This window comes from Pristis pectinata, chromosome 18 (genome assembly GCF_009764475.1).
Source record: "Pristis pectinata isolate sPriPec2 chromosome 18, sPriPec2.1.pri, whole genome shotgun sequence".
NCBI classification, from domain to species: Eukaryota; Metazoa; Chordata; class Chondrichthyes; order Rhinopristiformes; family Pristidae; genus Pristis; species Pristis pectinata.
In genome coordinates this window covers 35,243,798-35,270,160 of record NC_067422.1, presented here as the reverse complement: position 1 = coordinate 35,270,160, position 26,363 = coordinate 35,243,798, and the positions used below count along the sequence as shown (strand labels likewise).

At 43.0% G+C, this 26,363-nt stretch overlaps 1 protein-coding gene across 1 annotated transcript in view; it reads left to right on the top strand.

The window, feature by feature from the left end:
* spata20 (spermatogenesis associated 20) overlaps positions 1 to 24,625 on the top strand; it is a 292,534-nt gene extending 267,909 nt beyond the window's left edge. The window contains 1 exon segment of the mRNA XM_052033175.1: positions 23,204 to 24,625. Within this exon segment, the coding sequence (XP_051889135.1) occupies positions 23,204 to 23,374 (171 nt within the window). The 3' untranslated portion in view covers positions 23,375 to 24,625.
* The last annotated feature ends 1,738 nt before the right edge of the window (positions 24,626 to 26,363 follow it).

The following is a 26,363-nucleotide window of genomic DNA, read 5'->3' as shown; positions in this document are numbered from 1 at the left end:
CTTGATACCACTGTCAATACTTTTAATTATCCGCATCAGATTGATCCTACTTTTTGAGGACAGAACGTAACTGGGCAATTTCCACATTGTTCAGTAGATGCCTGTGTTGCAAGTACCCTAGAACAGCTTGGATAGAGATAGAACAGCTACTTTTGATGATATCTGGTTGCACAGCTTTTGCTGCATCCATTACTTACCTGATACCACGTGGAGTAAATCAAACTAGCTGAAGACTGGCTTCTGTGATGGTGGGGATCTCGGGAGAAGCCGTAATGGGTCAACTATTCAGCACTTCTACCTGAACGTGGTTGCAAGTGCTTCAGCCTTGTCTTTTGCATTCACATGCTGGGCCCTGGTACCATTGATGACAGTGAATATTATCTGTTTAATTGTTCACCACCATTCACAACTGGTCGTGGTGAACAGTTAAACAGTGTGACCTATTAGTTGTAGGTTTGCATATCTCTGTCTTTTGCATGCTGTTTTTGCTGTTTAGTGTACTTACAGTCATTTGTGGGAGCTTCACTGGGTTGGCTCTCATTTTAGATGTAACTGGTGCTTCTCTTGACATGTCCTTTTTCACTCCTCATTGAACCAGTGTTGATTCCCTGGCCTGATTGTAATGATAGAATGAAGGATGAGCCAAGCCATGAGTTCACAGATCCTGGTAGGAATCATTTCTGCTGCTGTTGATGATCCACAATGCCATATGGATGCCCCAGTTTTGAGCTGCCAGATCTCTTCTGAGTCTGTTCCTTTTAACATGGTGGTAGTGCCACACCAAACCATGGATGGTACTCTCAATGTCAACTCAAAAGGACTGTGCCATAGTCACTACTATCAGTGCCATCATGGACAGAAGCATCTGCAGCAGGTAGACTGGTGAGAATGAGGTCAAGTAGATTTATTCCTCTTGTTGCTTTACTCATTGTCTCAAACTCAGGCTGGCAGCTGTGTCCTTAAGGACTCAGCCAGTTTGGTCAATGGTCCAGCTCCCAAGTCACTGCTGGTGGTGGACATTAAAATCTTCCGCCCAGAGTACATTCTGTCCCCTTGCTACTTTCAATGCTTCTTCCAAACGTTGGTGAACAGATCATTGGAGGGAGGACAGTAAGTGGTAATCAAGTCAAAGTTCCTTTGCCCATGTTTCCACTAAATTCATGAGATGTCATGGGGTCTGGAATCAACATTGGGGGTTCACAGGATAACCACAGGAAATGCGCTCAGTCTAACAAAGACCTGCTGTCCTCCCTGAACTTAAGATTTGTTGCCATTTGTAAAATCGACTGAATTGATGGAAACCTGCAGGAAGCTTAATTCTAATTTTAAGGTGCTTGCTGAAGCACTAAAAATTCAAGTTAAAACCGTATTGTTATACTGGAAATTAATTTGAACTTTGCAAAATGCACATGTAAGCAACCTATTAACAGGCAAATACTGAAGTAACAAGTAACTTTCATGGAATTAAGGACATTTTTTGGGACAAGAAAACAGATTCTGATAATAGGAAAGCCGGATAAAATTATAACGTATTGGTATAAAGTGGTCTTATTTCTCAATAATGGATAGAATGTAGCCTATGCAGCAAGTTACCCATCAGTATTACATATATTGATGCTTCTTAAAAAGCATTTTTAATTATTTACTGTGTGTTATAAAACAGACTGATGATAGACGGAAATGGAAATCTGCAATGATCAGCAGAGATCTTGCTGTTTAGGAACAGAGAATTGAAAACACTTTTCCATATTCTTGAAGAGAGTATAAATTTATAAACAAATTTGCTAATATGTTCCTTAATCTCAATTATGTTTATAACCAACTCACAAATTTACCAATATTATTAAAGCAGTCAAATTTCAGTCAGGGCGTTCCCACAGTACAAACCCTCAAGCACAGCATTTCCTCTCTTGGATAATTCATCCCTCCTTCTGCAAATCATTAATACTGTGCACGTTGAGATTATCAGAAGTCACCACATTCACATATTGGACTGTCCTTTTAACCAATCTTGTAGAGTATGGTATCAAATTGTCTAGTTCCAAAACTTAAATTCTGTACACTTAAGTCGAGTTAAGTTGGGAGGGAAGCTTATATCTAGGTTAAAACAGTGCTCAGAATGAGAATCAGTCTCATCCTTCTTTCCATGTTGGTGCTGAACACCCTTCCGGCCGCTGCCTCAACTTCTGCAGTGCAGTGCAAGTAGTAGCTTCCCCACCACCACTACCCCCCTCTGGTCCCCATCCTACCATCTGAATGAGTTTTTCAACTTTAGTTGCTTGTGTAATTGTTGCTCCAAAACTTCATAAATCAGGAGCTCCTTCTTTCTTGGAGCTCCTCCAGCGGATTGTTTGTTGCTCCAGATTCCAGCATTTGGAGTCTCTTGTGTCTCCAGAGCAAGGCCAAGTGCCTTTGTTTGGAAGTAGAGGAGATCTCTTGCCCTTTCACCAAGACATGGAAGACATATGAGAGTTATTTATGGACCGGTGTCATTGATGGAAGCCTTGGCAGGTGGTCTGGCTGTTGAAAAATTGCAAGTATGATGACTGTTTGAAAAAAGGCAAAAATTTCCTTTGCCTTCCTTCCAAAATTCCCAAACTTAGATCACTGGATTGCTTTATACTTAGAGAGGCAACCGGCAAAAAAAAACAACTTAGGGTTAAGTACTGAGGAAGGTAAATTTATATTGCCTTAATAATTAAACATTAATGTAATTTGTAAAGCAGCTAACATTTGAAAATGTGGTGAGACATTGGTTAGAGTAATAACCCCGACTGTTTGTGAGTGTACACAATCAATAAATGTTTTTAATGTGATATCAAGTAAATTATGCAGTCAAACATGTAAAGATATCAGTCGTAATTTTGCACAAGCAAGCTATTGTTGCTTGTTCATTGGTAGCAATCGGAATAGAGACTAGGCTTTTAATAAACGCTAACACTTGTGTCTTTGTGTACATGACTAAAGATATCAATATTGCATTATGTATGGTTAATATTAAACATGTTTCATGTGAGTATTCCTCATAAGTGATATGGATCGTCAGTCCTGTCACTAACAAAGCTCTTAAATAGGCAAATTGTTTAGCATGTTGCCACCCATTGAATATGGGGGTAGGGTGGGATGAGGTAATTGACCTAAAAGCTGCTTCCATTGCATTGTTGTGTCGAAAGTTGCATCTATTTAAATCAACATTTTTCCAAAATTACATCTAAAATTTGCCCCTCATTTCCAATGCAACCCAATTAGTCACCCCTCTCCAGGATAATTGATTATTTAAATTTGAAGCAAACTTTTATTTCTGCCAAATTGATGTTTTAGTAGGCCAAATTTGTGAAAACAAAAGAGAGAATATAGCATTGATCAGAAACGTCATGAATTTGTAGAAAGTAGGACAATCTATGAAGAGAAGACTAAAGCAGATAGGGGAATCTCTGTGGATAAAATATAGAAGCAGGAGTAAATCATATGGCCCATTGTATCTGCTGCTCCATTCAATGAGATCATAGCTGATCCTATTACCTTGTCTACTTACTCATTAGATTACCATGTTCATGATCACTTTGGAATCCAAAAATCTTTTGCTCAACCTTAAACATATTTAATAGCTGCACATCCACACCTTCCAAGGTAGATTATTCCAAATATCTACAACTGCCTTGCACAAAATCAGTTGTCCTTATCTCAGTCCCGAATGGTAACACACTTATCCTGAGAACACCCCATTTTCCTGGACTCCCCAGCTGGAGGAAGCAGGCTCTCAATGCTTTTGCTGCCAATCCCTCTCTGAAGCTTGTATGTCTGAGTGAATCACCTATTATTCTACTAAACTCCAGTGAGTTTAGACTCAATTTCTAGGACTCTCTTCATGTAAATCTGTGGTTGAAGACAAGTATATTTATCCTAATGTATGGAAACCAAAATTACACAGTGTATTCCAAATATGGTCTCACAAAAGCCCTGTACAATTTCAGCAACACATCCTTACTTTTGGAATAGAGAATCAGATTTATTATCACTGACATATGATGTGAAATTTGTTATTTTGTGGCAGCAGTACAGTGCAAAGACATAAAAATATATAAATTACAAAACTAAATAGTGCAAACAAAAAGGAATAACGAGGTAGTGTTCATGGGTTCACGGACTGTTCAGAAATCTGATGACGGAGGGAAAGAAGCTGTTCCTGAATTGTTGAGTTTGGGTCTTCAGGATCCTGTACCTCCTCCCCGATGGTAGTAACAAGAAGAGGACATATCCCGGATGGTGAAGGTCCTTAATGATAGCTGCGGCCTTCTTAAGGCACCATCTCTTGAAGATATTCTCGATAGTGGGGAGGGTTGTGCCTGTGATGGAGCTGGCTGAGTCTATAACCCTCTGCAGCCTCTTGCAGTCCTGTGCATTGGAGGCTCCATACCAGGCTGTGAATCAACCAGTCAGGATGCTCTCCACCGTACATCTATAGGAATTTGCAAGAGTCTTTGGTGACATACCAAATCTCCTCAAACTCCTAATGAAGTAGAGCCACTGGCGTGCCTTCATTATGATTGTATCAATGTGTTGGGCCAAGGATAGATCCTCTAAGATGTTGAACCCCAGGAACTTGAAGCTGCTCACCCTTTCCACTGGTGACCCTTCAATGAGGACTGGTGTGTGTTCTCCCGACTTCCCCTTCCTGAGGTCCACAATCAATTCCTTGGTCTTGCTGACATTGAGTGCAAGGTTGTTGTCGCGACACCATTCAACCAGCTGATCTATCACATTCCCGTAAGCCTCCTTCATTATCATCTGAGATTCTACCAACAACAATGGTGTCATTGGCAAATTTATAGATGGTGCTTGAGCTGTGCTTAGCCACACAGTCATGAGTGTAGAGAGAGTAGAGCAGTGGGCTAAGCACGCATCCTTGAGGTGTGCCTGTGTTGATAGCGAGGAGGAGATGTTATTCCCAATCCGCACTGACTCTGGTCTCCCAACTACCTTTTGTACTCCAACTCCCTTGCAAATAAAGGCCAATGTGACAGGGAACAGAGGGTAATGGTTGAGGTTGCGTTTTGCAACTGGAAGGTGAAGAGGCCGGTGATGGTCTAGATTTAATTGCCTGAAAGGCTGGTAGAGGTGGAGACCTCATCACGTTTAAACATGCGTAGATGTGAACTTGAAAAGCCACATCTTGCAGGGCTACTGACATAATGCAGGAACTTGGGATTAGGCTGTGTGGCAGTTTCTCAACCAGATCAGATATGATGGGCCAAATAGAATCTTAGAATCATACAGCATGGAAACGGACCCTTTGGCCCAACTGGTGCATGCCAACCAACTGCCCCATCCAAGCTAGTCCCATTTGCCCGAGTTTCTAAACCTTTCCAATCCATCTACCTGTCCAATTGTCTGTTAAAAGTTGTTCACCTTCCTCTGGCAGCTGATTCCATGTAGATACCACCCTTTGGTTAAAAAAAGTTGCGCCTCAGGTTCATCTTAAATCATTCCCCTCTCACCTTAAACCTATGTCCTCTAGTTCTTGATACCCCAACTCTGGGGGAAAAAGCCATACTGTTTAAGGTATGGGGTGGAATTTGTTAAGTGCGTTCAGGAAAGTTTCCTTGGGCAATATATAGAGGGTCCTACTAGGGAGAGGGCAAAGGGTAATAGGGCGGAGCAAGTGACAGTGGGGGAGCACTTTGGGACCAGTGACCATTGTTCTATTAGTTTTAAAATAGTTAATGAAAGGGACAGAACTGGTCCACAGGTTCAAGTTCTAAATTGAGGCAAGGTGAATTTTGACAGTATGAGACAAAAGCTTGCAAAGGTTGATTGGAGTAGGTTGTTTACGGGCAAAGGGACGACTGGCAAGTGGGAGGCTTATAAAGGTGAGATAGTGAGAGCTTCGAGGTCTGCATGTTCCTGTTGGAGTGAAGGGCAAGGCTAGTAGGAGTAAGGAACCCTGGATGACGAGGGATATTGAGGCCCTGGCCAGGAAAAAGGAGGCATGGGGTCAGGTACAGGCAGCTGGGATCAAGTGAATCCCTGGAGGAGTATAAGGGATGCAGGAGTGTACTCAAGATGGAAATCCGGAGGGTAAAATGGGGCATGTGACAACTTTGGCAGAGAAGATTAAGGAAAATCCAAAGAAATTTTATATTAAGGGAAAAGGAGTAACTAGAGAGAGAATAGGGGCCCTCAGAGACCAAAGGGGACACCTTTGTGTGGAGTCGCAGGAAATGGGCAAGGTCTTTAATGAATATTTCTCCTCTGTATTTACTGTGGAGAAAGACACGGAGACTTCGGAACTAGGAAAAGTAAATGGGGAAGTCTTGGAGACAGTCTGTATTTCAGTAGAGGAGGTGCTGGTTGTTTTAAAAGGTATGAAGGTGGACAGATCTCCAGAGCCTGACCAGGTATATCCAAGAACACTGCAGGAGGCTGCAGAAGAAATTGCGGGAGCCCTGGCTGAGATATTTGCATTATTGTGAGCCATGGGTAAGGTCCTGTTAGACTGGAGGGTAGCGAATGTTGTGCCTTTATTTAAGAAGGGTGGCAAAAAAAACCTGGGAACTGTAGGCCAGTAAGTCTAACATCTGTGGTAGGTAAGTTCCTGGAGAGGATTCTGAGGGATAAGATATATGTACATCTGGAAAGAGGGGTTGTTTGGGGTAGTCAGCATGGCTTTGTGCATGGGAGATCATGTCTTACCAACTTGATTGAGTTTTTTGATGATGTGGCCAAGAAAGTTGATGAGGGCAGGGCAGTAGACATGGTTTACATGGACTTTAGTAAGGCCTTTGATAAGGTTGCACATGGTAGGCTGCCCTGGAAAGTTAGATCGAATGGAATCCAGGGAGAGCTGGCTCAATGGATACACAATTGGCTTCATGGTAGAAAGCAGAGGGTGATGGTGGGAGGTTGTTTCTTAGACTGGAGGCCCGTGACTAGTGGTGTGTCTCAGGGGTAGGTGCTGGGCCCATTGTTATTTGTCATCTATATCAACGATTTGGATAAGAACGTACAAGGCATGGTTAGTAAGTTTGCAGATGACACTAAAATAGGTGGTATAGTGGATAATGAAGAAGGTTATCAAAAATTACAAGGGGATGTTGATCAGCTGAATAACTGGGCTGAGGAATGGCAAATGGAGTTTAATTCGGATAAGTGCGAGGTGTTGCATTTTGGAAAGTCAAATCCAGGTAGGACTTTCACAGTGAATGGCAGGGCCCTGGGGAGTGTTGTAGAATAGAGGGACCTTGGAGTACAACTACATGGTTCACAGAAAGCGAAGTCACAGATAGACAGGATGGTGAAGAAGGCTTCTGGCATGCTGGCCTTCATCAGTCAGGGCATTTGTGTATAAATGTTGGGAGGTCATGGTGCGGTTGTACAGGACGCTAGTGAGGCCACACTTGGAGTATTGTGGTTCAGTTTTGGTCGCCCTGCTGCAGGAAGGATGTTATTAAACTGGAAAGAGTGCAGAAAAGATTTACAAGGATGCTGCCAGAACTCGAGGGACTGAGTTTCAGGGAGATGTTGAGCAGGCTAGGACTTTATTCCTTAGAGGGTAGGAGACTGAGAGGTGATCTTATAAAAGTGTATAAAATCATGCGGGGCATAGATATGGTGAATAGCTCCCTTTATTGTCATAAATGTTTGCTGATTCGAATTCACTTAACCTCTCCCTATCCTTTTGTAGACTCTTTGTGCCTTCCTCATTATCAACAAGTTGGAATGGTTGAATTCTGTCTTTACATCTAAGTCAAATGAATATTGAGGGCCATTACTGATCTCTGTGATACCTCACTAGTAACAGCCAACCAAAAGAAGACCTGTTAATTCCTACTCTAATCCCCCTTGCCTCCCCTCCCCTCCCCTCATCTCCCTCCATGTCCAAGCCTACACCTGGCTAATTATCATGGCTGCCTCCACCTACCTGATGTTCAAAGTCCCCTGATATCCAGCCCCTCCAATCCGCTGAGGCACAAACCCTCCTCAGCAAACCCTCCACGCCACCTACAACCGTTCCCTGATCATTTCATTGGCCTAGGCTGCCAACCAAGTGACCACTCCCCCACCTCTCACCCACCAATGGAGGCCTGATCTCAGATCCTCAGCCCCTCCCCATCATTCTCGTAATTGCCGGTTCTGACCTGAAGCTCTAATCCTCCTGGAAGGCATTACCTTGTCCTGAGCCCAGGGCTTGATCCCTCACCACCAGCCCTACTTCCTCCCCCAAATCCCCAGACCAAGGCAGAGTACTGCACAAAGTTCTCACTCATTTGACCCTAGGAAACACGTGGCAAAAGCAACCCCAAAAATCCCACGTACTAAGCTTCCACTGATTTTGCACCATTCTGCCATCAATTGGACTATATTTCCACCAACCCTGAGGTATATTTCTATTCACATACTCAATATCCATCCCTTGTATGCTAAGTTTCCACCAAGGGTGTACAGTTGTTGAAGGCACAGGATGTGACTTGATGAAAACATGGTCTGTGGAAGGGAATTATTTTTATTTTTCATGACTATGTCAACCAAGTGCACATTTTTCAAAGCCATAGTCCTATGCTTCTATTTTAAGATATTCCCAGGTATCTTGGCCATTGTTCCTCCCTTAATCAGCACCACCAAAAATAAGTTGCTGCTGTTTTTAGAACTTTGGCTCCACGTAAAATACCCACCACATTTATTCAGAAACAACAGGAACTTCCTAAGGAGCACATTTTAGGAATGCTAAATTTTCCTTTATCTCTTATGTAAATTACTGTGTAATTTGCTTGCTAGAATCTCTTTGCAATGTTTGCACTTGCTGTAAACAATTATTTGGATTGGCATATAAAATTAAAATTAAGCTATGTCTATGCCGCAGAGGATTTTCTTTGAGCACAATGTGGGTGATTTTTCAAGTGATCTCAGTGACATCGCAGCAATGTAACTGTGGGTTGAGTAACACAGTGAGTTGGGCTGGGAGATGTGCTGCATCAGGCTGAGCAATGCAGTGCATCGGCTGGGTAATGAAGTGCATCCAGGCTGGGTAAAGTAAAGCATCGGAGCTGGGTAATACATGTATCTAAGCTGATGGTGCAGTGCATCAAGTGGGTGATACAGTGCATCAGGGGTGAGTGATACTTGTGCATCAGTGGCTCAGGAAGGATGTGCTGGTGTTGGAGAGGGTCCAGAGGAGGTTTACAAGAATGATCCCAGGGATTAAAGGGTTAATATATGAGGAGCGTTTGATGTCTCTGGGCCTGTACTCGCTAGAGCTTAGAAGGATGAGGGGGTATCTCATTGAAACCTGCCGAATATTGAAAGGCCTGGATAGAGTGGATGTGGAGAGGATGTTTCCAGTAGTGGGAGACTCTCGGACCAGAGGGCACAGCCGCAGAATAGAAGGAGTTCCTTTAGAACAGAGATGTGGAGGACTTTCTTTAGCCAGGGGGTGGTGAATCTGTTGAATTCATTGCAACAGGCGGCTGTGGAGGCCAAGTCATTGGGTTTATTTAAATCGGAGGTTGATTGGTTTTTGATTAGTGAGGGCATCAAAGGTTATGGGGAGAAGGCAGGAGAATGGGGTTGAGAGGGAAAAATAAATCAGCCATGATCGAATGGTGGAGCAGACTCCAAGGGCCGAATGGCCTCATTCTGCTCCTATGTCTTATGGGTAATGAATGCTTCAGCTGGGTAATACAGTGCATTGAGGCTGGGTGATACAGTGCAATGGGTGGGAATGTACTCCAGCAGGGAATAATGTTTTCAGCTGGTGAAACAGTGCAGAGAATGTGGCAAAAGGAATGAAAACATGACACCTACAGCACAGGTTAGAGCAGAGAAAGACAACTTCCACACTTTTCCACCAAGCACCCCTGGATCATTCACGGAGTGTTTAGATGTAGAGTAATCCTCCCACCATTAGTCCAGCTGCAGAACAGCTCTCAGACTGGAGCAATTTATATTCCTTCCACTGGTCATCCAGCGTCCTTTTTCCAACTATCAACAATGCCAGAGTTTAGGCTTGATTCTCTTCAAATACAGGCCCCAGCGCTGGAAGATGTGTCCCTCCCACTGATCCTTTCCCATTGTGTTTCCAGTCTTTCTTTAGTTTATCGTTAACAACTTCTGAGTGTATTTTTTCCTCTTTTACTCTTTTTTTGTCCTATGTTCTCATTTTTATCTCTTCTTTCAGTCATGACTTTCCTTCCCTTTTGAGAACGTTTCTTTTCTCTTGGGAATCACCTTGTGACGAAGAAGCAGTTTGATTTTGACATTGCGTTACCTATGACATTAGCCCTTTTCCTTTCCCAGGGAAAAACACTGTTATATTCAATGGAAGTCACTCGTTAATAAAAGCAGCATTCCACAATGTTTGAATGAAGCATTGAAGAACCTTCAGCTCTGAATACGCTGACCCCCCTGGAACAATGTTAACTTCCTTTTGTGAAATCTCCTGAGGCAATTGCTATGCACTTAATAGCGAGGCAACACAAACAACTGTAACATCACATATCTATTTCCCATGACCTTTGATATCCAAGTCGTAAAAGCATTCTCTCTCTTATGCTGACTGACAGGACGTATCTCAGTTCTTATCAACTTTCATGGAAAAGTTCTACCCAGTCCTCAATCTGCAGAGACATCTGTTTTAACTCTTCAAAAGACTGCTTTGTCAAAGTCATCATTTCAATAAAAGTCAGCAACCCAGAGATAAAGAGCACTTGGTCAAGTAGTGTTATTTGAGCATGATATAGCCCATATTAGGACATAAGAAATTGGAACAGGAATGGGCCACGTGGCTCCTCAAGCCTACACCTTCATTCAATGATCTGATCTTGGCCTCAGCTCCGTTTTCCTGCCCGTTTCCCATAACTCCTTGACTCTGAAATTTTCATTTTGGGCCTCAACAGTCCACTGAGGTAGAAAATTCCAAATACTCACAGCTCCCTGAGAGAAGAAATTCATCTCTATCTCCATCTTCATGAGTGACCTCTATTATGATCCAGTGTCTCTGGTTCCAGATTCCACCACAAAGAGACCCATCTTCTCAGCATCCACCCTGTTGAGCACCCCTAGAACCTTATATATTTTGATAAGACCACCAAATTCAACTTAGCAGGTATGCAGAGCACTGGCCAGTACTTATGTAGTTACATCCCAGTATTAGACCACAAGACCATAAGATATAGGAGCAGAATTAGGCCATTCGGCCCATCGAGTCTGCGCCATTCAATCAGGCTGAATTTTTCTTTTCTCAACCCCATTCTCCCACCTTCTCCCCACAACCCTTAACTCTGTTAAGTCAGTTAGGATACAGAAGGGATTAGAGTCATGGTGTGAGCATTGCTGTTTGGTTGCTTCAGAGGAAATGGCACAGGAAGTAGCCAAGTTGCACAATGTGGACAAAAACACACAATTGAGTTAAACTTTATTTATACAGCACGGTAACAGGCCCTTCTGGCCCAACAAGCCCGCGCCACCCAATTACACCCATGTTAACCTACTAACCCGCACGTCTTTGGAATATGGGAGGAAACCAGAGCACCCGGCGGAAACCCACCCAGTCACGGGGAGAACGTACAAACTCCTGACAGACAGTGGAGAGAATTGAACCCCAATCGCTGGCGCTCTTATAGCTTTACGATAACTGCTACACTGCCGGCCTGTTTATCTCTGCCTCTCTGTAACTTTAACACTTTATTCTGCATTCTGTTCTTGCTTTTCCCTTGTACTACCTCGATATACTGATGTGATGAAATAATCTGTGTGGATGGCATGCAAAACAAAGTTTTTCTCTGTACCTCAGTACATGTGACAATAATAAACCAATTTACCAACTTTGTTTTGCAAATAACTGGCAGCTGAAGTGGTAAGGGACCCTATAAAACCAGCCAGCCTCAATAATATGGGCACCATGGATCCTATAACAGGAGACTGAAGAATAATGTGGAGGCATGAGATCCTGTAACACTTGAGGGCCTGGTATCCTATAAATAGGGATTTAATAAGAAATGGAGACTGGGGACCCTATAACGAGAGTTCAGGAATTCTGAGCACATAGAGTCCAGGAACACCGAAACAGGTGCCCCAGAACATTGGAAGCCAGGACATGGAGACAAAATGCCTTACAACCCTAGAAACTAGAGGCTCTTTAATGTATGGAGTCCAAGGATCCTATAAGAAATGGAGACTTGAGACCTTAAAACACATGGAGACTAGGAACTGGATAACACTTTGAGAAAGGACAATGTACAGCAATTTTGTCCTTTTCTCTCCCCTTCCTTATTCGCTCTTCTACCATAGATTTGCAGGAGTTATAAAATTCAGCAGAACTCAGAGCTTGGAACATGCATTTTTTTGCTCCATGTGGATTAATAATATGTGGCTGGTCAGCTCACATTTAATTTTGCTTCTACCAGAAAGTGTGGTGAACAAAAGCTTTCATACGTAATGCTATTACAGCACCAGTGACCTGGGTTCGATTCCCGCCGCTGTCTGTAAGGAGTTTGTACGTTCTCCCCGTGTCTACATGGGTTTCCTCCGGGTGCTCTGGTTTCCTCCCACATTCCAAAGGCGTGTGGGTTAGCAAGTTGTAGGCATGCTATGTTGGCACCGGAAGCATGGCGACACCTGCGGGCTGCCCCCAGAACACTATGCAGAAAGATGTATTTCACTGTGTGTTTCGATGTGCATGTGACTAATAGAGATAGCTTATCTTATCTTAAGATGTCCAAGGTAGTTTGCAGGAACATTATTGAAACAATATTTAACACTGAACCATATAAAAGACATTCCAGGGCAGGTGACAAGAGCTTGGTTGAAAGGCAATTGAAAAGAGAGAGAGAGATTTTCAGAGCTGAGGGCCAACAGAAGGCACAACCATTGATGCTGGTGTGATGGAAATAGAGGTTGCACAAGAGGGGTCTTGGTCATCTGTCAAGATCTCCAGTGGTTGTTGGGGCTGGAAGAGGTCACGGAGATCGAGAAGAGCAAGGTTAAGAAGGGATTTGAAAATGTGGATGAGAATTTCAAGATTGAGATTGAATGTAGGTCAGTGAGCATGCTGTACAACAAAGGATTCATAGATGGGACTTCTTAAAAAATGAATGTTGTTTAAATGTTTAACAGGTAGGAGGAGGAGTGTGCGGCTGTTAAGTAAGGGCTTTTGTAATGTGGCTTCAATGTAAGGCAGTAAAGAGTCGGTCACTGAAGAATCGTGTTATCCAATAGTGACTTCATGAAGTTAAGAAAAACCCACAGAGGCGTGAGATCAATTTTTTATTTACTAAAGGTACTGGCTTGTACAGACTATTTCACTAAAAATGTCCACATTTAAAACAGGCAGTAGCTTATCACTGTCAAAGAAACAATGATTATCAGCATTTGAAGGATCGATTAGAAAGTTCCAGAAATAGTCAACAGGTTAGGCAGTATCTGTGGAGAAGAAGGGAGTTAACGTTTCACAGTGAAGGCCTTCATTGGAACTGTAAGGGGGAATGAGTTCAGAACTATTTACAGTTTGCAGTGGTGTCAATTATAGAACTTGCCACTTATAGAATCTTAAGCATTATGTTTATTTTGGGTAGAGACAACACTGTCAAGGTACACTGAATGCATCTCCTTCTTACATCCATCTTAAAGGGGGGACACATTCTCAAACTATGTTTTCCAGTTCCAGATGTAGGATTATATAGAAGTAGTAGGATTATGTAGAACTAGGGAGCATAATTTCAGAATAAGGGTTTGCCCTTTTAAGATGCAGATGAGGAGGAATTTCTTCCCCTGAAGGGTTGTGCATCTTTGGAATTCTTGACCCAAGAGAGCTGTGGAGACAGAGTCATTGAATATATTCGAGGCAGAGACTGAAAGATGTTGAAGCTATAAGGGAGTCAAGGGGAACTGGGGAGAAAGTGAGGAAGTAATGCTGAGGGCAAAAATGGATTAGCCACGATCTTTTTGGAATTGGAATTGGTATTGGTGTATTATTGCCATTTGTTCCGAGGTACAGTGAAAAACTTGTCTTGCATACCATTCATACAGATCAGTTCATTACACGGTGCATTGAGGTAGTACAAGGTAAAACAATACAGAATTCAGAGTAAAGTGTCACAGCTGCAGAGAAAGTGCAGGGCAGGTAGACAATAAGGTGCAAGGTCATAACGACTTAGGTTGTGAGGTCAAAAGTCCATCTTATTGTACTAGGGAATCATTCAATAGTCTTATAACAGCAGGATAGAAGCTGTCCTTGAGCCTGGTGGTATGTGCTTTCAGGCTTTTGTATCTTCTGCCTGATGGGAGAAGGGAAAAGAGAGAATACCCCAGTTGGGTGGGGTCTTTGATTATGCTGGTTTCTTTACTCAGGCAGCAAGTCTAGACTGAGTTCATGGAGGGGAGGCTGGTTTTCGTGATGTGCTGAGCTGTATCCACAACTCTCTGCAGCTTCTTGCCATCCTGGGCAGAGCAGTTGCCATACCAAGCTGTGATGCATCCAGATAGGATGCTTTCTATAGTGCATCGATAAAATTTGGTGAGTGTCAAGGGGACATGCCAAATTTCTTTAGCCTCCTGAGGAAGTAGGGGCGCTGGTGAGCTTTTTTGGCCATGGCGTCTATGTGGTTGGACGAGGACAGGCTACTGGTGATGTTCTCTCCTGGGAACTTAAAGTTCTCAACCCTCTCGACCTCAGCACCGTTGATGTAGACAGGAACATGTGCACCGCCTCCCTTCCTGAAGTCAGTGACAGGCTCTTTTGCTGACATTAGAACATAGAATAGTACAGCACAAAACAGGCCCTTAAGCCCACAATGTTGTGCCAACCTTTAAACCTCGCCTAAGACTATCTAACCTCTTCCTCCCACATATCCCTCTATTTTAAATTCCTCCATATGCTTATCTAGTAATCTCTTGAATTTGACCAATGTACCTGCCTCCACCACTGCCCCAGGCAGCGCATTCCATGCCCCAACCACTCTCTGGGTGAAAAACCTTCCTCTGATATCTCCCTTGAACTTCCCACCCACTACTTTAAAGCCATGCCCTCTTGTATTGAGCATTGGTACCCTGGGAAAGAGGCGCTGGCTGTCCACTTAATATTCCTCTTAATATTTTGTACACCTCTATCATGTCTCCTCTTACCTTCCTTCTCTCCAAAGAGTAAAGCCCTAGCTCCCTTAGTCTCTCCTCATAATGCATACTCTCGAAACCAGGCAGCATCCTGGTAAATCTTCTCTGCACCCTTTCCAACGCTTCCACATCCTTCCTATAATGAGGCGAAAGGTTGTTGTCATGACACCATGTCACTAAGTTCTCTAACTCCTTCTTCTTTGAATGATGAAGCAGGCTTGAGGGGCTGCTTGACCAACTCTTGCCCCTGTTTCTTATGTTCCAAAGAAATAAATAATAACTTTATCAAGGTCCAATGGATTTATTCAAAGAGGTAGACTTCTGGTTTGCTTTTACACAGATGGTGGGTGATATCTGGAATGCGCTGCCAGAGGAGGTGGTGGAGTCAGATATAATCAGTAAGAGGCATTTAGACAGGCACTTGAAAAAAGAGGGTATAGAAGGATACGGACCTAGTGTGGGCATGTGGGATTAGTGTGGATGGGCAAAGGGATCAGCATGGAATCCCTGGGCCGAAGGCCCCATTTCTGTGGTGTATGACTCAATGACTCTCTCTATGAAAGGCATTTGGACAGAAGGACGTGGGAAGCACAGAATAACACACCAAGATCTCTGCATGCCTTCAGCTGCCTTGGGCCTTGGCTCTAAAACATGCTCCTCTAATCTCGCCACCTCCCTCTCTTCATTCAAGTCTCTCCTTAAAAACTCCCCCTTTGGCCAAGCTTTTGATTCCCTGCTCTTGTGTGACTGAGTGCCATGTTCTGTTTGATAAAACTCTTGTGCAGACCCTTGGGACTTCTCACTGCATTAAAGGCACTGTTAACATGAGTTGTTATAGACATAAAGTACCACTTTGGCAATAAAGAGAAATCAGGCAATATTGTAGAAAGGCAATCACTCCTATAAGCACCCTGCCAAGTTTTATCCCCAATGTGTTTCGAGTAATTATAAAGAAATTTGTGTTGGTGAGAATGTGTTTGATAAACCCTTCATTTTGTGTAATGAACAGATGGTAGGTTTTGAATAGGCTATGGCTCATGGTGTACTAGGCTGTATTCATACTTGACACCCCTTGAATTTTACTGGAGTCTCTGTCTATTAATGAAAATTCCTCTGTCATGGGGGTGTCAGAGCAAACTCCAAGTCACCTATCAGAGCTGTGTGCATGATCAATTGGAGAATGGGCCTGAAAATCTCAGGGTCAGGTAAAACTCCAGTTCCCAATGAACAGTGCTCCTTGTGGGATTCTCCTGTGCACCAAATGGCTGCACATTCATTGTTTGTGAAGTACTGTGAGATATTTCTCAGCAATCTATTAATCCCAACCTTTTTCACCTTTGTAAAGTAAATCTATTATCCTAATTGTTAATCTGATAATGAGCCCATAGCTTTTCTTCATAAGATCGATATTCAGTAGCTAACTGCCCCACCATTTTTAATCGGAAATGAAATCACAGAATCACATTGCCTAGAAAAGGCCACTCTGCCCATTATGTCTGTACAGGCTCTGAAAGAGCAACTGTGCCAATAAGAATTAAAGTCATGGGCTTTTATCTTAGCTTCATTTTGGGACTGTTTTCTCAGTTTTTTCAAACTCAGTTCATTCAGGTTATTTAACAAAAACTCATTTATTAAGATCCTACAACTTTTAATCTCATTATGTAAACAAAATCAAGATTTTGACAAAATCATACATGGATGTAATATGTCCACACACTGATCCTGTGAGCTACATGGGGAAGCTGTTCATTGATTTCAAAACTACTTACACTAATTGGTAAATTGGTTTATTATTGTCACATGTACTGAGGTACAGTGAAAACCTTTGTTTTGTTTGCCGTCCATACAGATCATTTCATCACATCAGTACATTGAGGTAGTACAAGGGAAAAGCAATAACAGAATGCAGTCCTGGTAGACAATAAGGTGCAATGCCATAATGATGAAAATTGTGAGGTCAAGAGCCCATCTTATTGTACTAGGGAACCATTCAATAGTCTTAAAACAGTGGGATAGAAGCTGTCCTTGAGCCTGGTGGTACGTGCTTTCAGGTTTTTGTATCTTCTGCCTGATGAGAGGGGGGAGAAGAGAGAATGTCTGGGGTGGGTGGGGTCTTTGATTATGTTGGCTGCTTTTCCGAGGCAGCGAGAAGTGTAGACAGTGCATCTATAAAAATTGGCGCGGATCGAAGCGGATGTGCCAAATTTCTTTAGCCTCCTGAGGAAGTAGAGGCGCTCGTGCGCTTTTCTTGGCCGTGGCGTCTACATGGTTGAACCAGGACAGGCTATTGGTGATGTTCACCCCTCGGAACTTGATTTTTGAGGAATACACATACAGGAGCCCTGCCGCTTGTTGGACATGGGTGGTGCAAAGCTAGGTGGCCGTGTGGGTTGTGAGGAGGATGTGGAGCTGCCTCATGGCAGATATGGGCGGGCTAAGAGAAAGAGCAAGGACATGGCAGGTGAAATATAATGAAAAAAAGTGTGAGGTCATCCACTTTTGTGAAAATTACTGTAATTCCCATGCATCACTTTTTTCTGTTGTACTAGTCCCCACTGTTTTACTTCCCTGTTACACCATCATCATACCATTCACCAATGCATGCTACAGACAAATTGGTCAGCAGTCCGTGTGCAGCATTCCAAACAGAAGACATAAGTCCTCCATTGTTGCCTTTGTACTTGCAGCCACAGTGTTTCGTTGGTGAATATAAATTAATTCTTTCCAAGTAAGGCTTCTACTTTTAATCAGTTAAAACAGAATAATTCAAGCTCTACATATAATCCCACTCCCCTGCAGTTCCCATAGCCCTGAAAACTTAGCCTTCTTGTGTAGTGATACAATTACCTTTTAAAGATTAAACAAGAAAACATCTCATTTTATTTGCTGTTTGATACAATGGTAAGAACATAAGAATTAGAAGCAGGAGTCGGCTATTGAGACCCATGTGCCTGCTGTGCTGTTGAGTAAGATTAAAGCTTATAATTTACCTCAGCACTATTTTCCTGCCCATATCCCTCAATTCCCTTAATATCCAAAAATGTATCAGTGGTACTAAAATAAACAGCAACTCTCCAAAGTAGCTACAGATTGTATCAGAGAGCATGGCTTTGAAGTAAAAAGAGGCTCTGATTCCCATGTCATTGCTCATGTGTAGTCTAGAGGAACAAACTATGATGTTTAGGCACTCCAGTGCCTGGCTCTTGATTAGAAAGTAATTGCAGCCGTTTGTAAATTCCTGGTTTCTTTCCTTGAGAAACCATGTTGCCAAGGTCATAAAACAAAAACAGGAAACAATTAAGATTCTTTCAGGACTTTGAGGTGTGATATTGGAGCTCTGATGATCAAACACTGAGTGGAAGTGTTATAGAACCTTAAATGGAATAGGTCATTTGTGTTTTCCTTACCCAATGCAAGTAGCTAGATTGGTCGGTCAAGAGATACAACAAAGATACGGGCCCTTCGGACCAGCATGTCCATTTTTGCCCACCTACACCAATCCCATTTGCTTGCATTAGGTCCGTATGCTTCTATGCCTTGCCAATTTGAGTACCTGTCAAAGTGCCTCTTTAACTATAGTGATTGTATGTGACTCCACCACTTCCTCTGGCAGTATGTGCCAGATATCAACCACACTCTGTTTAAAAAAACTTTCCTCTCAGATCCCCTTTAAAACTCCTTCTCACCTTTAACCTACGCCATCTGGTTTTTGATACCTCTGCTTTGGGAAAAAGAGTTTGACTATCTATCTATCTAAACCTCTCATTACTATCAGGTCACCCCTCAGCCTCCTTCAGTCCAGGGAAAACAAGCACTATCTATCCAATCTCTTCCCACAACTACAGTCCCCCAATCCAGGCAACCTCCTGGTGAATCTCCCTCTGCACTCTCTCCAACGCAATCACATCTTTCCTATGACCACCAGAACTGTGCACCATACTCCGAGTGCAGTCTGACCAGTGTTTTGTCAAGTTGCAATATAACACCCAGCTCTTGTATTCTATGCCCCAACCTATGACAACAAACATGCCATTTGCCTCCTTCACCACTCCATCGACCCGTGTTGCCACTTTCAGGGAACTATGGGCTTCAACCCCAAGGTCCCTCTGTTCATCATCATTCCTTAGTACCCTACCATTTACTGGAGATGTCCTACTCCTATTTGACTTCCCAGAATGCATTATCTTGCACAGGTCAGAATTAAATTCCATCTGCCGATGCCCTGCCCAACTTCCCATCTGATCTATATTCTGCTGTAGCCTTGGAGAATCTTCCTTGCTATCCACAACACCGCCAACTTTTGTGTCATCCGCAAACTTACTAATCATTCTTCCTACATTCACGTCCAAGTCATTGATATATTACAAACAATAAAGATCCCAGTACTGATCCCTATGGTGCACCACGGCTCACAGACCCCCAATTCTGAAAGCATCCTTCCACCGCTACTCTCAGCTTCCTGTCCCAAGACAATTTTGGATCCATTCAGCCAACTTGCCTTGGATCCTATGTGCCTTAACCTTCTGGACCAACCTACCATGTAGGACCTTGTCAAGTGCCTCAGTAAAGTCCATTGTTTACCACCCTGCCTTTGTCAGTCTTCTGAGTTACCTCCTCAAAACTTTCAATCAAATTAGTGAGACAGGATTTCCCCTGCTCAAAGCCATGCTGATTGGTAATGGTCAGCTCCTGCCTTTCCAAATGTGCATGAATCCAAACCCTTAGAATTTTCTCCAATAATTTCGCTACCACCGATGTAAGTCTGACCTGCCTGTAGTTACCTGGCTTATCCCAGCTGCCCTTCTTAAATAACTCTAGCTGGTACCTGACCTGTGGCTAGCTAAGACGCAAAAGGTTCCGACAGGGCCGGAGCTGTCCCCTCCCTCTCTTCCCATGACATCCTGTGATAGATCTCATCTGGCCATGGGGATTTATCAACCCTGATGTGTTCCAAGACATCCAGCACCTCCATCTTAACACTGACATGCTCCAGACTTTCAATGTACCCCTCACCCACATCCATACATAGATTGCCCCTTTTAGTCTCTAAGGAGACCCATTCTTTCCCTGGCTACTCTCTTCCTCCTCATAATAGAATGCCCTGGGATACTCCATAATCTTACCTGCCAAGAAGATTTCATGGCTCCTTTTTATTCGCCTAATTTCTTTCTAAATTCTCTCCTACACCCTCTATATTCCTCAAGGGACTCACTGGATTCTAGTTTCCTCCATCTGTCACATGCTTTTTTTTACCTGACAAGGACTTCAATATCCTTTGCCACCCAAGGTTCCCTGATTTTGCCACCTTTGTCTTACAACCCTATCAGAACATGCTGGCCCCGAACTCTTCCTAACTGTCTTTTAAATGACTCCCACTTGTCAGATGTCATTTCACCCACAAGCTTCTGCTCCCAATCTAAGATAAGATAAGATATCTTTATTAGTCACATGTACATCAAAACACACAGCGAAATACATCTTTCTGCCTAGTGTCCTGGGGGCAGCCCTCAGGTGTCGCCACGCTTCTGGTGCCAACATAGCATGCCCACAACTTCCTAACCCGTATGTCTTTGGAATGTGGAAGGAAACCGGAGCACCCAGAGGGAACCCACGCAGACACGGGGAGAACGTACAAACTCCTCACAGACAGTGGCCGGATTTGAACCTGGGTTGCTAGTGCTGTAAAGCGTTATGCTAACCACTACACTACCATGCCTGCACAGGATATAGATCTAACTTCGCCAGGTCCTCTCATACACCATTGAAATGAACCTTCCCGCCCAATCTAGGACTTTAACTTGAGGACCAGCCTTATCCCTTTTCACGACTACCTTGAAACTCACTGTTCCAAAAGTTTTCAGGCACCAATATTTCCACCTGCCATGTTTCACTTCCAAGGATAAAGTGGAGTACAGCTCTGCCCTCGAGGTTTTGTCACATGGCCTGCCGTTTCAAACAGTGTCCACGTCAGTCCATCTTCCTGCAGCTCTTCTGCCCATTTGAATCTGCCTCTGGATGCTGATAGGAGGTATCTTGAGGGTGAAATAATTAATTCCCCTACTCCCTCTTTCAAGTTAATTTATTTAAATATCTTTTGTTACTGTTGATTTAATTGGAGAAACTATTAACTCACTTCATGTCCAGTAGCAACAGTTAAAATATGTTTAAATTGCAAAGATCTACCATCCCAGTCAATCCCTGCTTGCCTTTGTCATAGGTGAGGTCTTCTTTTACCTGTCTGAGATACTTGTCAGACCCAGGTTGGAGCCTAACTAACACATGCATATTGAGTCCTTCGGTGATAATTAGGACTCCAATTGCCTCCTGAGCAGGGAGTTTTAAAATAAGTCAGACCCTTCCTTTGGTGCACTCAACAGTCAAACTAGATGAAGTTCTTCAAGCCCCAGAGTCAGGTTTTGAACTCTCAACCTCGTGAAGGGAGAATGCTGCAAATCCATTAACTGATGGCTTAACGCTGCTGGAGTTCATGACTTATTGCCAGCCTCTTAAACATCAGCTGTCAAATTTCACCCCACAGGGGGACGAGATGTAGCTGGCCCCAATTACTTTCCATATTCTCAATCATTGATAGCAGCACTCTGCTTTTTAGATGGCTTTTATCAATGCCTGTCAATGAAGGAGGGTGGAGGCACACGTGGACAGCGGAGTTGTTTTATTCTTGCAGTCGTGCTGATTGGGATTAATCTATGAGCTATTTCTAGTCTGCTACTTGTGCACATTGTCCAGCCTCTGCCATCTGTCAGCTTCTCTGCTCCAGTCAATTGGCCTGAAGTGGCTGACTGATAAAGGAAATATGGCACTTAAGTGGATAGGAATTGAAATTCACCATCCAAACAATTTCCCTGAGTACTTGGACTGCTGAATTGCTGATGAGGGAGAACTGTTTTACTGTTTGAATAAGAGCTTTGTGCTATATTGTAGACCACTATCACCGTATCATGTACTAATATCAATTCCATAATAAATGATACGAAAGAGGTGATACTCCAAATTCTCAAAAAAGTCCTAGAAATACTCAGCAAATCTGTGGAGAGGAAAAGAGTTAAATGTTTCATTCAAAATGGGAAAAGTTAGTGATGTGATAGGTTCTAAGCAAGAAATGGGAAGAGAGAAAAGAAAAGAAAGGAAGATGTGTGATAGGGTAGAAATCAGGGACGAATTGCTGAATGATTAAATTCTGAGTAGCACCTGCTGCCTGAAAAAGATGGGAGCTATGGTTATTAATTGTTAATTGTTTAACCTGACCCTGAATTTTGAAAGCTGTAATGTGCTTAATTGAAAGACATATTGTCCCTCCAGCTTTCATTAAACTTCATTGGAACAGTGTGAAAGATCAAGACAGGAGAGGTATCAAGAAAGCAGGCATTGAATTCTAGTCGAAGAAGCCAAAGGTTCAAGATCACCCTTATGGACTGAACGGAAGAGTTCAGCAAAGTGACCAATCTTTGTCTGTTCTTTCCATTGAAGAGGAGGATACGTCATAAGTAGAAGAGACTGAACTGAAAGTAGTACAAGTGGTCACCGTTTCACCTGGCTGGAGTACCTGGGACCCTAGACAGTATCTCCTGCGATGAGATGGGATGGGGAGGTGGGGTGGGGGGAGCTTGTTGATGGATGGTGGACCAGGGTATGGTCCTTGTTACACACCAACAAGATATATAGAGACACACTTACATTGCCTGATTACACATACTGTTGACATGACTCAGTTCGGGGAAGTAACATCAGCAAGTAAGGTGATTTGCTGATTATAGTACTGGACCAGCAACCAGAGGTTTGGGGTTGAAATCAATCTACCATGACAAGTTATGAAACTGAATTCAATTCTGGTAATCTTAGGCTAGCAATTGAAAAATGATTATTATAGGTACCTGGATGTGATTTATACCACATGGTTGATTCTTAATAGCTTCAGGGTAACTAAGGATGGCAAACAATATTATTGTCTCAGGCACTTAAGTTCCAAGAACAGAGAAAACAAGAAGTAAAGTGGTTAGCCTTGATTTCGAATGTATTGTTTCTGTAATGCATTGTGTCCATTATTGGTTCTAATGAAGGTTTTCTCTTCCTCCACTAGATATTACTTTTGGCAGATGGGAACTCTGAGAGCTTCTTGTATCAGACACTGCCGTTCTTATCTACCTTAGAATTGAAAGATGGCAAGGCTACAGCCTACGTTTGCCAGAACTTCAGCTGCTCACTACCAGTTACCTCAGCTGCCGAACTCAAAACATTACTCATTAAATGATGTGACAGTAACTCAGCAAAAAAATATGGAACAGCAACAGGCAAATCACTTACTACAAATGCCTGTGAATATTGTGTGATTATTAACACTGTATTTATTCTTGGGAGTAATATTTTGTGTAGATGGAGATGATCTTCTTTGTGGGAAAAGCTTTGTGTGATAGCACAAAACAGATGATCATATATTTCCAACAGTAATTTTCATTTGATCCTTATAATAGTTCTCATAATTGAACAACTTGGCAGAGTTAATCTTTAGAAAGATGTATACAAGCATAATCTGGTCTCCTTATATTTGAAGGAGTGCTGGAGGTGAAATTTCATGCATGAGCTGTTAAATGGGGTAACCATCTTCTCTCTGAATAAGAGTAAAAGATCGCATGGTATTATTTCATTGAAGAGTAAGGGAGATCTCTCTGGTTTCCTGCCCAAAATACATCACCCAATGTTTAAAAAAAAGGAGAATCTGGTCACTGCTGTGAATGGAGCTTGTCGTGTATAAATTGTCACCCTATATGAGTGACTGCAGACCAAATATACATCCATGGATTTAAAGCACTTTGAGATGTCCTGAGATTGTGAAAGGCATTATGCTTTACCATCCTAGAAGTAACAATAGCCCATTGAGCTGTCAGGCACACTTTTCACCCTTTCATCATGGTTCTCCCAGCTGACTCCCATCCACATTAATGGCATACATTCCACCAGAACTCCCTGAGGCACATGCACCTACAAAGCAAGCTGTATTCTCTGCCCCACCTGAAAAAAAACATCATTTCCCCAAACCAATTCCCTTTTCCCTTACTCAGTGCCACAGTTAGTGTGTAACTCGGTTTCCCAGTATGCGATGCTTCTTCTAGTCGCTCTGTGCTCCAATCCCTGCCACCATCATTATTCTCCTTAATGAGCAGTGAAGATAATGACGATATGAATTACCATGCAGGGACCAGAGCACATTCCCACTGATGAATTGGCTGTGATTCTTCCTATGGATGTAATTTGGTCTTCACATGCAAGTGCCTCATTAGTAGAGAATGACTTTTTAAATTGTAGGGTCAACATAATATATCTCTCATGATTTCTGAAACTGAAACAAACTCAGGGTGGTGATATTAGCAATAAGCAATGTTATGTCTTTCAAAAGAACAATTGGCTAAAGATGAGCTGCAAGTAAATAAAATTTCCCTGTGGACGTTATCTGCTGATTTCTCTAGAATTGGTGAATTTCCTTGCAGACGTTATCTGTAAGATATTTCAAAACTACAGGTTGATCATTTTTGACTCTTTAAATGTTTGATTAGTACACCTGACATATAATGAACTGATTAAGCAGATGCATGAGTTTGAATTCTGGTCTCCTTCATTAAATGCACGTCAGGTATGTATATTTGCTCATTTACCATTAATACATCTCCTTTTCTCCATAACAAATACAGCCACTCCAGGGGAGTGGAAGGGGCAGCTCATCACTCCCTTATTTGGACTGGAAATCCATAGGATTCCAACTCCAGCTCCAAGCTCAAGAATTTCAATTCATTTCAAGCCACCTAGAATTAAAAGGTTGGTGTTGGTTGGCCAAAGTGTGCATGGAAGGGCTGTTGTCTAAACCAACAGCCTCCATATCCAGCATCTCATCCTTCGCCATTTCTGCCAGCTGTAACGGGATCCCACAACCAGTCACACCTTCTGCTTCCCCCCACCCTTTCTGTTTTCCACAGGGACCACTTTCTCCATGTCTTCCTGGTCCACTTATCCCTCGTCCTCCTCAGGCACTTGCCCCTGCAACCATAGGAGGTGCAACACCTGACCCAACACCTCCTCACTCACCACCATCCAGGGACCTAAACAACCCTTCCAGGTGAGGCAGAGGTGCTCCTCCTCCGACCTCGTCTACTGCATCCGGTGCTCTCGATGTGGCCGCTTCTACGTCGACGAGACCGAGCGTAAACTAGGCGACCGTTTTGCAGAGCAAGTGCGCTGTGTCTGCAACGACCACCTTGACCACCTTGTTGCTTCAACTCCCCTTTCCACTCCCACCCCGACCTGTCTGTCCTCGGTCTTCTCCACTACCACAGTGAGGACAAACACAAACTAGAAGACCAACACCTCGTATTCCCCTTGGCTAGTCTACAACCCAATGGTATGAACATTGAACTTCCCTGTGTTCCCTCCCCAATCCTACTGGTCCATCTAGGTTCTCTCTCCCTTTGATCACCTTTCCCATTGCCCTCCTCACCTTGCTGTCTAGGGATGGGCAACAAATGCTGACCATGAAGGCGATAGCTGGAATGCAGGAATAGTGCATGACGTTGCTTAAATATATCTTGTACTCTGTTGAGTGTGGAAGACCAAAGGACACTCTGAATGAGATATTTAAAATATGAAAAGAATTTGAATTGCAGACAGGTACTATTTCTTGCTGATGGGACAATCAGGGACAGGGGCACCATCTTGATATTAGATCCAAGCTGTTCAAGAGCAATATCAGGTGCACAAGTTCAAAGAGGAGTAGAAGTTTGAAAGTTTGTCCTCAAGAGCTCGAGATAATGGACAACCCTGGACTGGAATTAGATTATTGGTGGACACAGTACTGAGGGTGACATATTCAAGGTGGGTGGATGTAGAGTTAAGATGCTAATTAACATGATCTAACTAATTGGGTAGGAGGCTCAAGAGGCTAAGGTGTGTTCCTGTTCCTAGTGCTCCGAATAATACTTTACCCACCCAAACTGCTCTTCAAGGATTGTGATATTCCTTGAGTATGATGAATGAACCTCCAATCCTGAACAGTTAGTTTCATATTTTATTTTCTCTCACATAGAACAGAGAAGAGTACAGCACAGGAATAGGACCTTCGGTCCACAATGTCTGTGTGGACCGTGATGCCAATTTAAACTAATCCCGACTTGTTTATATTCCCACCATTCTCTGCCTATTCATGTGCCTGCCCAAAAGCCTCTTAAGTGTTGCCAGCGTACCTTCTTCAACCA